Raw genomic sequence first — 12651 nt, 5'->3', positions numbered from 1 at the left:
ATGGATATGCTTACAGTGGTTTTAGCACTTGCCTTCTAATTAATCTTTCTTTTTTCAGGAAGTTGAATAACTTAGGCCAGAGTAATGCCTTTTTTTAATTCTATTTACACTAAAATTTTTACCGGCTTACTTTTGAACTTCATTCTAATATGTGTTATTTTTTTCTGAAATTACTCTGCTGTTCTAAATTAATATTGTCTCTTAGATTGGACTAGTCTTCAAAGTGTAGAGAAACCTCTACGGAAGTGAGGGATAGAAGAAGGAGGTGGGGGGAAGTCTCTCAAATTTTGTTACTGTATTCACAGAACTTTTAAATTATAGACAGGCACAGAAAATCCTAAATGCACAAAAAACGGGTAAAACAATCCAAATGAGATTCTCTCATTTGTGTATTTAAATATTTTACCGCATTGCTGCACAGATCCTCACATAAGGCCTGGTTCCATGCATGCAGGGATGTAAACCCTAATAAATGTCAATTAAGGACTGCAGAGGAAGAGCTATAATGGAGGCATCAACCTTAATATCAAAGTTAATTAAAGTTTGAGACTCACTGAATGCTGCTAATGTCATTTGGAGATAGATTTGTCTCCAGAGCGTGCTGTGTTCCAGAGATCCAAAACCAACTTGAAATACAGCATTTTACAGCTGCGTGCTCTGTGTGTAATTTCTCTCAGGTTTTGTATCTTTATATAAAAGAGTGTAGTAGTAGATTGGGAGTAAGTGCCACACTGTAGGAACATTCCATTCGTAGTTTTAAGATTACTTTTTTTTCTTTGGAACTGGCTCATTGAAATGAGAATGGAAAGGCTTCTGAAGAACGCAGAAGTGACTCCCAGTAAGGATTTCAGCTTTTCTTGGTGGCATAAGGGTGAATACAGAGAATAAGAATAGGGAAAGAATCTTTAATGCTCCCTGCTGCAGGAACTAAAGCTTTCTCCGTAATATTTTACTTTTTAGAACTTGACTTTGACTATCTTCAGCTTGTCATCTGACAAGATATTAAACATCTATGGTAATATTTAGATGTTTTTGTGATTGAATGTATAAATAATGCTGTTAAAATGTATGCAAAATTGGTTCTTAGAATTATTAATTCCGTAACTTTTGCAGGAGTCTTTTCCAAGATCACTTAGAAACTTCCCTGTAACTGAAGATTTCCCATGAGACCTTACAACATTACATCACAAAATTCCCATCATGATAGTTTCAGCACAAACCAGAAGAAACAGTGGCAAGCTGCTTCTTACTGAAAACCAGCCACTGAAGCTGCAAAATTATTTCCTCTCATATTCCCTGCTATGTTAAAGTATTCCTAACTGCCCATGAAGTCCCCAGAGTTTACTTCTAACAGTGGTTTTTAGGAAGCAAAATTATCTCAGTCATTCTTACAGTAATTTTTTTTTTCTGTTTGATAGTTTATTTAAAATCAGTCGCGGGGCTGAGTACATCAGTAAACCAAAGGGTCTCTGAGTGCCATGGTGAAACTAATACTGAGCTGCTTCTGCTAATTACATGGAGAGTGGTGTTTGCATGTCTCCTCAGTTCTTCTTAAGTTTGTAAAACTCCTTGCTCAGGAAGGCTTAGATACTTTGGCAATCCAGTCCTCAAGTTAATAAATGAATAATTCAGGTCCTGTCCAGCTTGTACAGAACAGAGACCTCGGTGTCAGCTTTAAGCTTCTTTGGACAGGGTTTTTCTTTTCTTTGTTCACCTCAGTGTGTGCTGGTCAGATGTTGCAATGCTGTATGGTTTGTCTGACTGTGAAATTTAAGACTGGTGGGGAAATACTTGGGGAAACCTAACAAAAGGTATTTTCACACGTGTTTACCTTAGTTGGAAGGGATTCCTTCTCATCACAGTCTGAAAACACTGCATCCATTTGTATTGAATACTTTTATTCATGTACAGTAACGTTAATTTGTTTTTCAAGGTGATCATGAACAACGTTACTGGCAGAAGATTTTAGTGGACAGACAAGCTAAACTTAACCAGCCTCGAGAAAAGAAGCGGGGTACTGAGAAGGTAATTTGCAAGTAAATTTTTTTCCTGTACAGCCATGGTCGAAAATGTTTCTGTTTCTGTGTAGGTCTACATTTTTTGATACTTTGACGTTTGACTCTGTATTTAATGCAGTTAAATCACCTCCTACTGACTTTGCAGCAGGCTTTTACAGCCACAAAATAGAAAATGTGTGGCTGTCCTGGTCCAATTGCCAAATGCAAGGCTTGTCTTTAGGGAAACAATTGGAGAAAGTCAAGTCCATGGCTAAAGGCATGAAGTTAGTTTGTAAACCGGATTTCCTGTAAAACTCTGCCTGGATGAACTTGTTAAGAAGTTAAGTAGTCTTGATTTACTCTAGGGTGATAAAGTCTAGTGCTTTAGTCTTAATTCTCTAGTATAATAAAGAAATTTTTCTTCAGAACGAATCTGTTTTCTCAAGATTTACAGTGTTTTTATTTGTACAGTTTTGTGCTATGGTAAACACTGGTGTGTTCCTAGTGTAGTCAAGAGTCTATGTGTGTCTGTGTTCTGATTCAGACAAATCTGAACGCCACTGCGAGCATCCGTAGCTCAGCAGCTTCCAGACCAAAACTGCCTCACATGGAGTGAAATTTCTTTCCAGCCTTGACCTTTGTGTGCCTGTCAGGCTGCAGCATTGAGGGAGTGTGCAATGAACTTGCAGGCTGCAGTCTCCACTCCTGCCCCAGAAGATCCTTCCAGGCATGAAGGTTTCCTGATTAAGCCAGTCAGATCCTTTACCTGACAGAGAGGAGCCAGAGTGTTTCACAGACATTTTATTGCTAGGTTTACTTCACACACATTGCAGATAAGGTTTCTGAGTTGGTTTTAACCTGAATCTTCATGCTGTCACTTGCAAAACTTCAAAATCATCTGACCTTAGTTATTTGCTGGTGACTTTGGAGACTTATTGTTTCCTAGGTGCTCCAGTGATGCTCACAATACCAAAAATTTCCTAGTTGTTCCATATATAATGGAAAAGACATATTACATTCTCCTAAAGGAACAGCAGCTGTGCAGGTCAAAACCTTATCTTGTACAAGGCGTATTTTGCATATATTATCTTGTTTGTTGAAATGTTCTTCAGAGATCCCGTAGACAGACAAATCTAATTCTTTTAAACAAAGGCCTGCATAAAGAATTTCCCCAAATGACTGATTTAATTTTCTTAAAAGTATAAAAATGGCATTGCTTCTAGCCATTATTCTTTAACATAAGCAGTAAGGGAATGGGAAAACTGTACAGTTTTAGAGCCTTGTACTGAGTGCTGGCAGTTTTCTTCAGTTTTTTTAAATGTACTTTTGCTTTTTTAAACAAAAGTTGCCAGTGGCACCTTTGACTTAATTTGGACTGTAGGTGCCCTGTTCTCAAGTTTCTGTTCTTCCTCTTTTGAAGACTGGTATTTGTTGATCAAGCTGGTGTAAATTGGCCAGTAATTTACCTCATCTAGGCTTGCAAATATAAACTGTCTCAGTTCTGCCTAACAATAGCAGCAGCAAGGATGCAAACTCCTGCTCTTCCCCCTTACCCATCACCTTTGCAACACTGGGGGTGTTAACTTCAAAGGTTAGTGAATACTATTTAAATGCTAACACTGTTAAGCAAAACATCAAGAAAAGAATGTCTCCCTGTAGTCAATAACTCTTAACCCTTTCATCACTTTTTGAGTCTATATTCCAGAAATAGACTGATAATAAGAAAAATGGTTTCTTTTGTTCATTAATATTGATTTTAGTCTTTTATTTGAAAATTCTACTGAAGTACTCACAAGTTGACTTCTTTTGAAGGTCACAATAAAAGGAAGGAAACAAGTAATGTGACGATTCATTAATTAAACATGTACAGCTGAATATGCCATCAGTGTATCTTTCTTGTAAAGATCTATTCTGTTAAAGGTTTTAAAATCCCTTACAGGATCTCTCTTTGAAGAGGAGCATTTGCCTATTAACTGCTTTATACTTATAATAAAGATAGCATCTTATACTTTCTTTCAATTAGTGTTTAAGCATAGGCTCAAAAGTTACATTAATACAAGCTATATAGCTGCAGTGATGTCAAGGTGAGTATAGTAATAATGAATGTACATATTGTTGCATGGATTGGATCATGTTACAGGCGGCACACGGTAACAGAGCACAGAGATGCTTTTGAGTGTAACTTTAGGCAGTTTGAGATTCTTCTTTTCCATGTGTTCTAAAAAGTACGGGCTTACTCAGCTTTCCTGCAGCGGGTCTTGCAGCATGCTAGGATAAGGGTTAATGATCACTTCAGCAGAGGGTTTCTGGCATAATGCCTCCTGCCCTGCCTGTCTGTGTCGTGTCCCTCCCCCCCCCCCCAACCCCCCCCCCCCAAAAAAAACAAACCCACAACCGCAGGCTTAGAGATTTAAATTTTTTTGGCATAGTTCTTACGATAAACTAAATGTCTGAAAGAGACTAGATATCCAAAGGTTCCCCAGAACTTGTGGCTAATGCTTAGCTGTCCTTTGGAGTTAAAAAGGTGTTCAGTGCCAGGCCTGGTTGTTCATTGTCACCTCTGTGCTCCCCTCTGCTGCCCCTTCCAAATCCATATTCTCTTTAGTCTGTTGTTGGACTGCATGATAAAACAACCTTAGCGGTTTAGTGATACAGATTAAAAACCTTCTTGCCAGAACTGTTTCTTTTGCGCAGTTCCAGTTTATGCAGATCTAAAGCAATTCATTAGTCTGTAGCCTTAAACTCTCTAGACTGATTAAAGTCTTCTGTTCCCAAAGCAAAGGCATGAGTGCCTGCAAGCTTTCTGCTTGGGTACTTGTCTTCTGGGGGGATGTGCTGGGAAACCTAGTTTACACCTTGTACATCTCCTTAAGCAGAAGGAAAGGAAGAAGTTTAAGAGGGTGGGAGTGGTGGTAGAAGTAAAAGGCATTTAGTGAGGAAGTGACAATTGGGTATTTGTGAAGGGTGGAATAATTTGGAGAATATATGGGAAAGGAGGGTAGTGGGAATGCCTGGGCAGAGCCCACACTATTCTCTTCTGATTATGCGTGGGGCTCGGGGGCTGTGTCCTTGCAAGACTGACCAGTTCCCTGTGTGCCAGTGGAGAGAGGTCCTGCTCTAGAGCACAAATAAGCCTTTTTCCATGGTTCTCTGCAGTTGATATCTATAGAAGGGCTGGGTACCTGTTTGGAGCCAGGAACAGTGGTGTGCTTACAAATAGTTGCTGATACTGGTTTGATGAGCTGAAAATGGGAATCCTTGAAGCCTCTTGCAAATTCTGAGGTGCTGGTACAGAAATACTTGCTGGTGTGAACTGCCCAGTTCACATCTTAGAGCTTTCCTTGCAGTGTTTCTGATTCTTCATCCCATATGGTGAACAATTGAGCCACTGTACTCCTTGCTTCTTTTCAGAGTTTAACTTTTAAGCCATTTTTTCAGATACCAGAGAGAAAAAGTAACTCTTAGTTACATCTTTAGATCCATTTTATTTCTGAAGAATGGTTGAGAAACTAATTTTCCAGAACTCATGGTTTGATGCTGTTGAGAACATGTTACAGATTGTTATCAAGTTAAATGCTGGGGGGTGCATTTTACCAATTTTACCAGTAAAATTGGTAGTGTAATTGTATTGCAGCACGGCAAATAATGCATCCATGCAACATCAGAGTAGAGTGTAATTCCTGACTGCCATAATCAGTGCAGCAGCATGCCTTGCACTTCCATGCTCTCTACAAGATGCAATGTCTGCAGGACATAGCTATGACCACGGTCATTTGGATAAATAGTAAATAATTTGATTTATATGTGAAACTCTTCAAATCTAACAAAGTCTTTACTGGACTGCCTGGTGAGCAAGTGTCCCTTTACCTCAGCACCAGCTAATACGTTTTAGTAGTCTCCATCAGATAAATTAATGTGGATTTATGCTGGTGTGTTAAAGACATGCCTGGATTTACAGCATTTTCCTGCTTTCTCACTTTTTATTCAGATTAGACAGCATTTTGGGGTTTTTTATCTTATTCATGTTACCTTCTCAGCTTTTGCTTATGGTTAAGGAATCTTAATGGAGCATCGCAGTAACAAAGCTTGTACCTTTGCTTTTGGGCATTAGTATGACTTTGTTGCAGTACTGTGGTTAAATCTGTGAATGGTCTAGTATGGACAATTTAGAAACATGTATGCTTTTAACTACCGTTGTTCTCAGTGGTTTGTTTTCTGCCTGAAGACACAGTACACAGAAATTGACAATTAGCAGGTTAGTTATGTTCCACAGGAGCATTTCTCATATCTCTGTACTGGGAGCAGCTAAACCAGGTACTATAGTAATTTAGGCAATCTTCCTAAAATGCAACTGAAAACAACCAAATCCCTGGTCAGACAGGGGTTTGAGTTAGGGATTCCTAGCATCAGTGTTCCTCCAAACTGCACCGTTATTTCTTCAGCAGGGTTGTGATATGTATTGTGCTGTTTTCCCAGCCTGAAGGGTGGCCCCCATCTGGATTTCAGTGGTTTTGTTTCTTTGCCAACTGAGTGTAGAAAATGATACAATATTCCTAAGGCTTTTTTTTAATGGTCTGACTTTGTTTTTTTTTTTTTACATTAGTAACAGCATGATTCCAGTAAAAGGGTAGGGCTTTTTAACTTACTGTATGAGACTGTGTTTTAGGATTTTTGAAATAGTAATTTTGTTCTCCTCAACCATGTTGGGAGGAAGAAGGGATGGAATGGGAGATGCTGTGCTGTCCAGAGACTGAGGGGATGCCTTACTATTTTTGATGGTTCTAAGGCAATACTGAAATAAATTCTACCAGGGCTGCTTTAACACACACACCCCCTTTTTTTATTTTTTGTCATACATAGAGGTTAGCTCAGCTGTTCAGAGATAAGCCTTTTCTTATGAAGTTTGGTAAATCAGTGTATAATATGTTCATGATTGTGAGATGAAATTGTAACAATGAAGTTTTCCTCTAATACTTGCTACAATATTTTTCCTGTTTGCAGTTGATTGCTAAAGCTGAAAGAATGAGACTTGAAAAGACTCAACAAACAAGTAAACATATTCGCTTCACTGAAGATAACTAACCAAGACTGAATGTGATCTTCAAAGTGAACTAGGTGTTTAACAAAAAACCAAACCCCACAAACACCACTGCTTACAGCAACTAAACCGTTTTTAAGGCGGCATCAAAACCTGGTCTGTTGGATTCATAATTCTGCAGACTGCAATTATGAAGATTGTTCTGAATCCCATTTCTAAATAGGCTGAATGTTTACTGCTTCTGAGCCTCTAGGTAAAGCTTTCTGGAAAAAATGTATTAAGAGATCTTGCTTTAGTTCACTTCGGTTTTTGTTTTGTTTTGGGTTTTTTTTTGTATGTTGAAGTTTTATATACTAGGTTATGAAATAAAATGCTTGGGAAATTTTCAGTTGTGAATCTCTAATTCTTCAGTCTGCATTATGACACTATAATAAAACTTGTTAATTCTATATAAACCTCTCTAGGCCTCTGCTTAGTCTATCAGACTGTTCCAAAATACAGTAGAATGACTATAATCTTCCATGTATTTTAAAGTGGCTAGGACTGTCAGAAAACCTGTCATTGAGAAGTCTGGAAGAAAATCTACTCGAATGAAGTGCACACTAAACTGAATTTAGACTTTTTTTTTTTAGAAGAATCTTCGGGGGAAGAAATAAGAAAACCTTTGTTTGTTACATCTGGTAACTCTAGCTCCAGAAGTAATTCTCACTTACAGATAAGTGTTAAAGTTGTATAGTTCACATGTAAAGATAGTGATCTTAAAGTACTTTAAAGTATTGTAGACGGCAATATTTTAAAAAATAAACCAAACCTGAACATAAAATTGGAATGATCCAAAAGGTTGAACTTACGTATGACTAAAGCTCTCTCCATTAATGTAAGATTGTTTTAGTGGTTTTTTGTTTGGTTTTTTTTTACTGCAGGGCAAGAAACACATAGGTTTATAAAAGTGTGAAACTTCCTTATATATAGAAGAATGAGCAAGATATTCTGAAAGTAGAAGTACATTCCTAAAATACCATCGGAGTCTCTTGAAGGAAACTGTCAATGACACTCTAGGCATCTTTGTGGCTATAGATTTCACTGCTAAGATAGGCTAACATTTTTAGGTAGGTTAACATTTTTAAATTCTATGCTATCAAATTACTGGATTGGTGTAGGTATTTTAATGGTACATGTTATAATAAATCAAAGTTTGGTGACACTGGTATGTTTTTGATATCTAAGAAAAGAATCTGCATGATTTCTGTTGAATTCTTTAAAGTAGTGTGGGTACAATACCCATGGTGGCTTTGCAGTCACGAAGAACAGGAGGCAAAGGAGAAAAAAAAAAAAGGACAAAATATTTTGTCCAAGAGATTATACCAAAGCATATTAAGCGTAATCAAATTATCCTAGGTAAGAACAGTGTAGAGAAGCATCACAATAGGAGGAATGCTTAGGGAGCACCATTTCTGTGCAGCTACTTGTGATGAAGCCTGTTGCCGCAGCAATGGGAACTATTCACTTCTGCAGTCTGTAGGCTCAGTATAAGTCTGTCCTTCACCACCACGAGACTCCGATTAGCATCTGAGCCACCAGCAGACTGCATCCTTTTCCTCGGGCGGTGTGTGAGGGAATGGAGGGGATTACTGCAAATGAATGAAGAGGGTATAGTGGTGATCAAACTAAAGATAGCAGAAATACAGAGGGGAAAAAGTATGAGATAAGAGACAAACTTTTGGGGCTGGAGGGGAAGGGCTTGATAGTGGTTCTTGGAAATTGCGTAAGGACAATTCCTCACAGGGGACTGCAGTGCAAAGGGGAGGGGGGGAAGGCTAGGAACTAATCTGTATGCCAGGTGCCTCCTGTGTGGACCTCAGTGGTATTCAGAGGTTTAGTCCAGTTGCAGGACTTTTTAAATTATTATTTACTCTTCCACTTCTCTCTTATACTAGGTGGGTAAGATGACACAGCAGAGAGAACTAAGATACCTAGCTATGAAAAGAATTGATCAATGAATGTCTTCTAGGCATCCTGCCTGAAAGTCAGGACACTTTTTTTTTTTCCATTTCTGTGATGTGAAGGGAAAAAAACCCAACAGCCTACTCTGGGTAAAATGTTTTGGATTTTTCTGCTGAAAATGATTTAAGTGAAAAATTTATCCATGTTATAAATAATTCACATCATAAATGATTCAGACTTTTTATGTTTTGTGGAAAGTGGAGCAGAATTCCAAAAGCCTAACTTTTGGAGTTTTGCTCTTTTATTAATAATTCCTGACTTGAACGCACAGCAAGAGAAGTCACCCTTCTGTTCCTTTCCATATTTATGTACGTTAAGTATTTACAATTAAATATCATTTTTCTTTTTCTCCTTTTTTTCCTTTTTCAAACTAGCGCAGAAATCTGCTTCAGCAGGGAACGGTGGTGTTTAGTTTTTTCTGAAGAAGTTAATAATAGAATTTTTGCAACTTATTTCAGAAGTCGTGTGTGGACAGTATGGTCTATATGCTTTTACAAAAGAAGCTTGGATTCTTAAGTATGTCAGAATGAATAGTTTATGCATTTTTTTTTGTCTTTAAGTACACATGACAGTTAATATCTGCTGCTGTTATCCCTCCCTATCAACATACGCTAAGAAGAGGAGTCCATCTGTCAAGTTTTACCATCCCAAGAGTTGCATCCCTAAAGGTACTTCATGTTTGACCTTACCGATGGAGGGTGCCTTTAGTGAAGTCTGCGCGCTTACCTGCAGTGGTTTGGTTTGTTGCTTAACATTAAATTTTCTGCTCTATTGTTTTCCTCTAGGTTCATACACTCCTAGGAACTTCCAATAGTGACTTCCCCCTTGCCCCACTCCCCCCCCCCCCCCCCCTTAAGAATACTACAGTTTATTTAAAAATTCAGGATGATACTGTAGAATTATAGGAGTTCATGACCTTGGACTGCTCATTTGGTTTTGCTGATTTTTCTGTCTCCCTTGACTGTTGAGTGTTTTGAAAGAACGTCATTACGCATAAATCTGCCTGGAGCAAAACCCAGCATTGATTCTGCTCTTCGTGACCCAGCATAGGGTTGAATCTGAAATTATTTTTAGCGCTCATATTTTTACCTCTCTTCTAATAGTTGCAGACACTGCATGGCAGCAGCAGGACTGTAACTCTGACCTATGTAAGGCCTTTGGTGCCAACAGAATATTCATAATTTGGGTCTTTAAAAAGAGAGCTTTGTTTAAAAAAAAAAAAAAGTAACAGTAACATCTGATTGTAGATCTCGTCCATGATCTTGTCCCCCCTGAAGGCTTCTTCGATTTCTCCTCTGACACAACATTTCCAAGCTTAGAGTTTGGCCTTGTGAGTACTGTTGTCTTTTAGCAAGGACTATTGCAGTTACCTTAGTGGTGTCAACTTGCTGACTGGGACCAGGGCTCCATTGTGTTGGGCTTTCTACAGATAGAGAGCTCAGAAGTAAGAGGGAAGGAGGAAGGGGAGGACAGGATGGGAATGGAGATGTGCATTTGTTGGTGTGATGGCAACAAAGAGTAATTTTTAATGAGCAAGTGGAGGATGTCAGTGGTGCTGGAAAAAAGTAGCGGGGCTTCCTTGCTCTCAGCTGCAGAGCCACTGCATGCCTGTAAGGGACGCTCACGCTACCCACATCTTCAGATGAGTTTTCCTGTTTTGTGACTGTCTGCCTCCCACAAGCTGTGTTTGTGCAGTAAAAGTGCTGCAAGGAAAGATGTGGTTTTAGTAAAACACCTGTACTCAAAAGCAGCAGCCTGATACTCTGTGATTACTGTACCTGTGGGTTTTCAGTAGCCAGTGGTCCACAGTCAGTGCAGTATCCCATTCATGGCATGATGCTTGTATTCCATTGCCCTTTCTACCTGTCCTGGCAGCATAGAAGAGCTTCTTTATCTTTGATTTTGCACCTTGTGTTAATTTTTAAGTTTCTTGTTTGACTGCCCTCAGTCTTACTGTCACCTGGAGCAAGTAAGAAGCTGGGGGGTGGGGGGAGGAATATTTGCACTGAATTACAGCTCTCACAGGAGACTCAAGTTACCATGAGATGCCAGAGTGCTCTTGTCTGAGGCGTGTGTGTCTACAGTGAGAGAGCTTCCTAAATGTTTATCTCCCTTCTCTCATGACATGCTGTATTCCCAAAGACTATGCCCTTCTCTTTGTTAATGCTTAATTTTTTTTTTTTACCATCTGACTGAGTCTGATTTAACATTGCTTGTTCTACCTGTTTTATCTTACACAGCTAATATTGGCTTTCTGTACGTTCTCCCCCCCACCCCCCAAGATGTACTGTGTATCCTAGTTTAAATCGGGCTTTAAGGCAGTCCTTGAAAGCTAGTAGGTAGGTAAATTATCTTTTTCTAGAGAGGCTGTAAATCAAATTAGAAAATTACCCTCTGATAGACGACAAAGGCACTTGCCTGCCCAAGTCCCCTAGAACATAGGTCAGTGTCATAATTGCTTACTTACGGTACCATAGTGTCTAATGATCTCAGACGGGATTAAATCAGGGAATAATGCTGCATAATGCTGTAAAAAATAATTAGATAAGGCATGCTTGGGTGACTTTGAAATGTGCCTGAGTGGAGAAGTAATATGGTTATCTCACCTACAAGTGATTAAGTTTCTGTGGATGGTGTTAAGGAAGGAAGTTACTTTCTACCAGAAGTGCAATATTCTTCCTGGCATTAAATACACTTTCTACGTGTCAGTTGTGGCGCTGTACTGGAGGAATATGGCTTGTTTACCCTGAATGTTCTGGGTGAACAGAACTATTCTATGTGAACTAGCTATATTTGTGCCAACTGTATTAAAGCATTATATTCCTAATGTACTCCCTTCTCTTGTAGCAGGTTAGAAGTTTGGTCCTGCAAGTATTGAAGAGCATTTATTTTAAATGCAAGTGCATAGCTGTCATGTTTTGGTGTTTTACCTTTTTAAATAAATGCCAGTAAGTGTTTTGTCAGTGTGTTAGAGAAGTGGCTAGGAGACTGTACTTGATTACTTTTACAAAGGGGGGAAAAAAATATTTCTAGCTGCTTTTTGTTGTGTTGTGAAGATGGGATTATCAGTCTGTCTCTTTGGCGGCAGTGCTGGCCTAGGAGTTTGTCCTGCCCCTCACGGGCAGCCACTTGTGCCTGCCCCTGAGCCCACAGGTCCTGCTGCACAGCGGTCCCTGGGAGCCTGCTGTAAAGTGTGTAATTTCAAAGATCTGGAGAAATAACGGTGGGAAATTTGAAGCTGACTTCATTGCTGAGGAAGACATTGTGTGTAAGTAAGCACAGCCTAAGTGCCTGGCTGAAGTACACACGCTGGGTGTACTTTGCCAGGCATTAACCAGAAGTGCCACAAACGAGAGTACCCGCTGCGTAGTGTAGTGCTTGGGCTTTGCAGAAAGTCACTGTGTCCCAAACCATTGATGTTCAGATACAGGTTGAACGTGTAATCGAACCAACCGTACAGATCTTCTCATTGTGTCTTCATCCTCAAAGGGTCACTCTCTAATGGAGCTGTAAGTGACAGAGAACTGCAAAGCTGGGGGCTCTTGGACTTGCCTTCAAAGCGAGCGGTCGCTGTTGTAATGGTAGGCGAATCCTTTGAACTTGGGAGCTGCC

At 39.3% G+C, this 12651-nt stretch overlaps 1 protein-coding gene across 4 annotated transcripts in view; it reads left to right on the top strand.

Moving 5' to 3' along the window:
* Nucleotides 1–12651, top strand: part of LARP7 (La ribonucleoprotein 7, transcriptional regulator) — a 68506-nt gene that overhangs the window by 49482 nt on the left and 6373 nt on the right. For 3 of the 4 annotated variants that reach the window (XM_069770222.1, XM_069770020.1, XM_069770107.1), the window contains exons 12-13: nucleotides 1934–2025; nucleotides 6999–7423. In XM_069770222.1, the coding sequence (XP_069626323.1) occupies nucleotides 1934–2025; nucleotides 6999–7079 (173 nt within the window). In that variant the 3' untranslated portion in view covers nucleotides 7080–7423. Of the gene's footprint in view, nucleotides 1–1933; nucleotides 2026–6998; nucleotides 7424–7667; nucleotides 7716–7958; nucleotides 8145–9599; nucleotides 9708–12651 lie in introns of those variants that run through there. The other variant, XR_011322109.1, reaches the window with a different exon arrangement.

This window comes from Haliaeetus albicilla, chromosome 1 (genome assembly GCF_947461875.1).
Source record: "Haliaeetus albicilla chromosome 1, bHalAlb1.1, whole genome shotgun sequence".
NCBI lineage: Eukaryota > Metazoa > Chordata > Aves > Accipitriformes > Accipitridae > Haliaeetus > Haliaeetus albicilla.
This window is presented reverse-complemented; position numbering and strand designations above follow the sequence as displayed.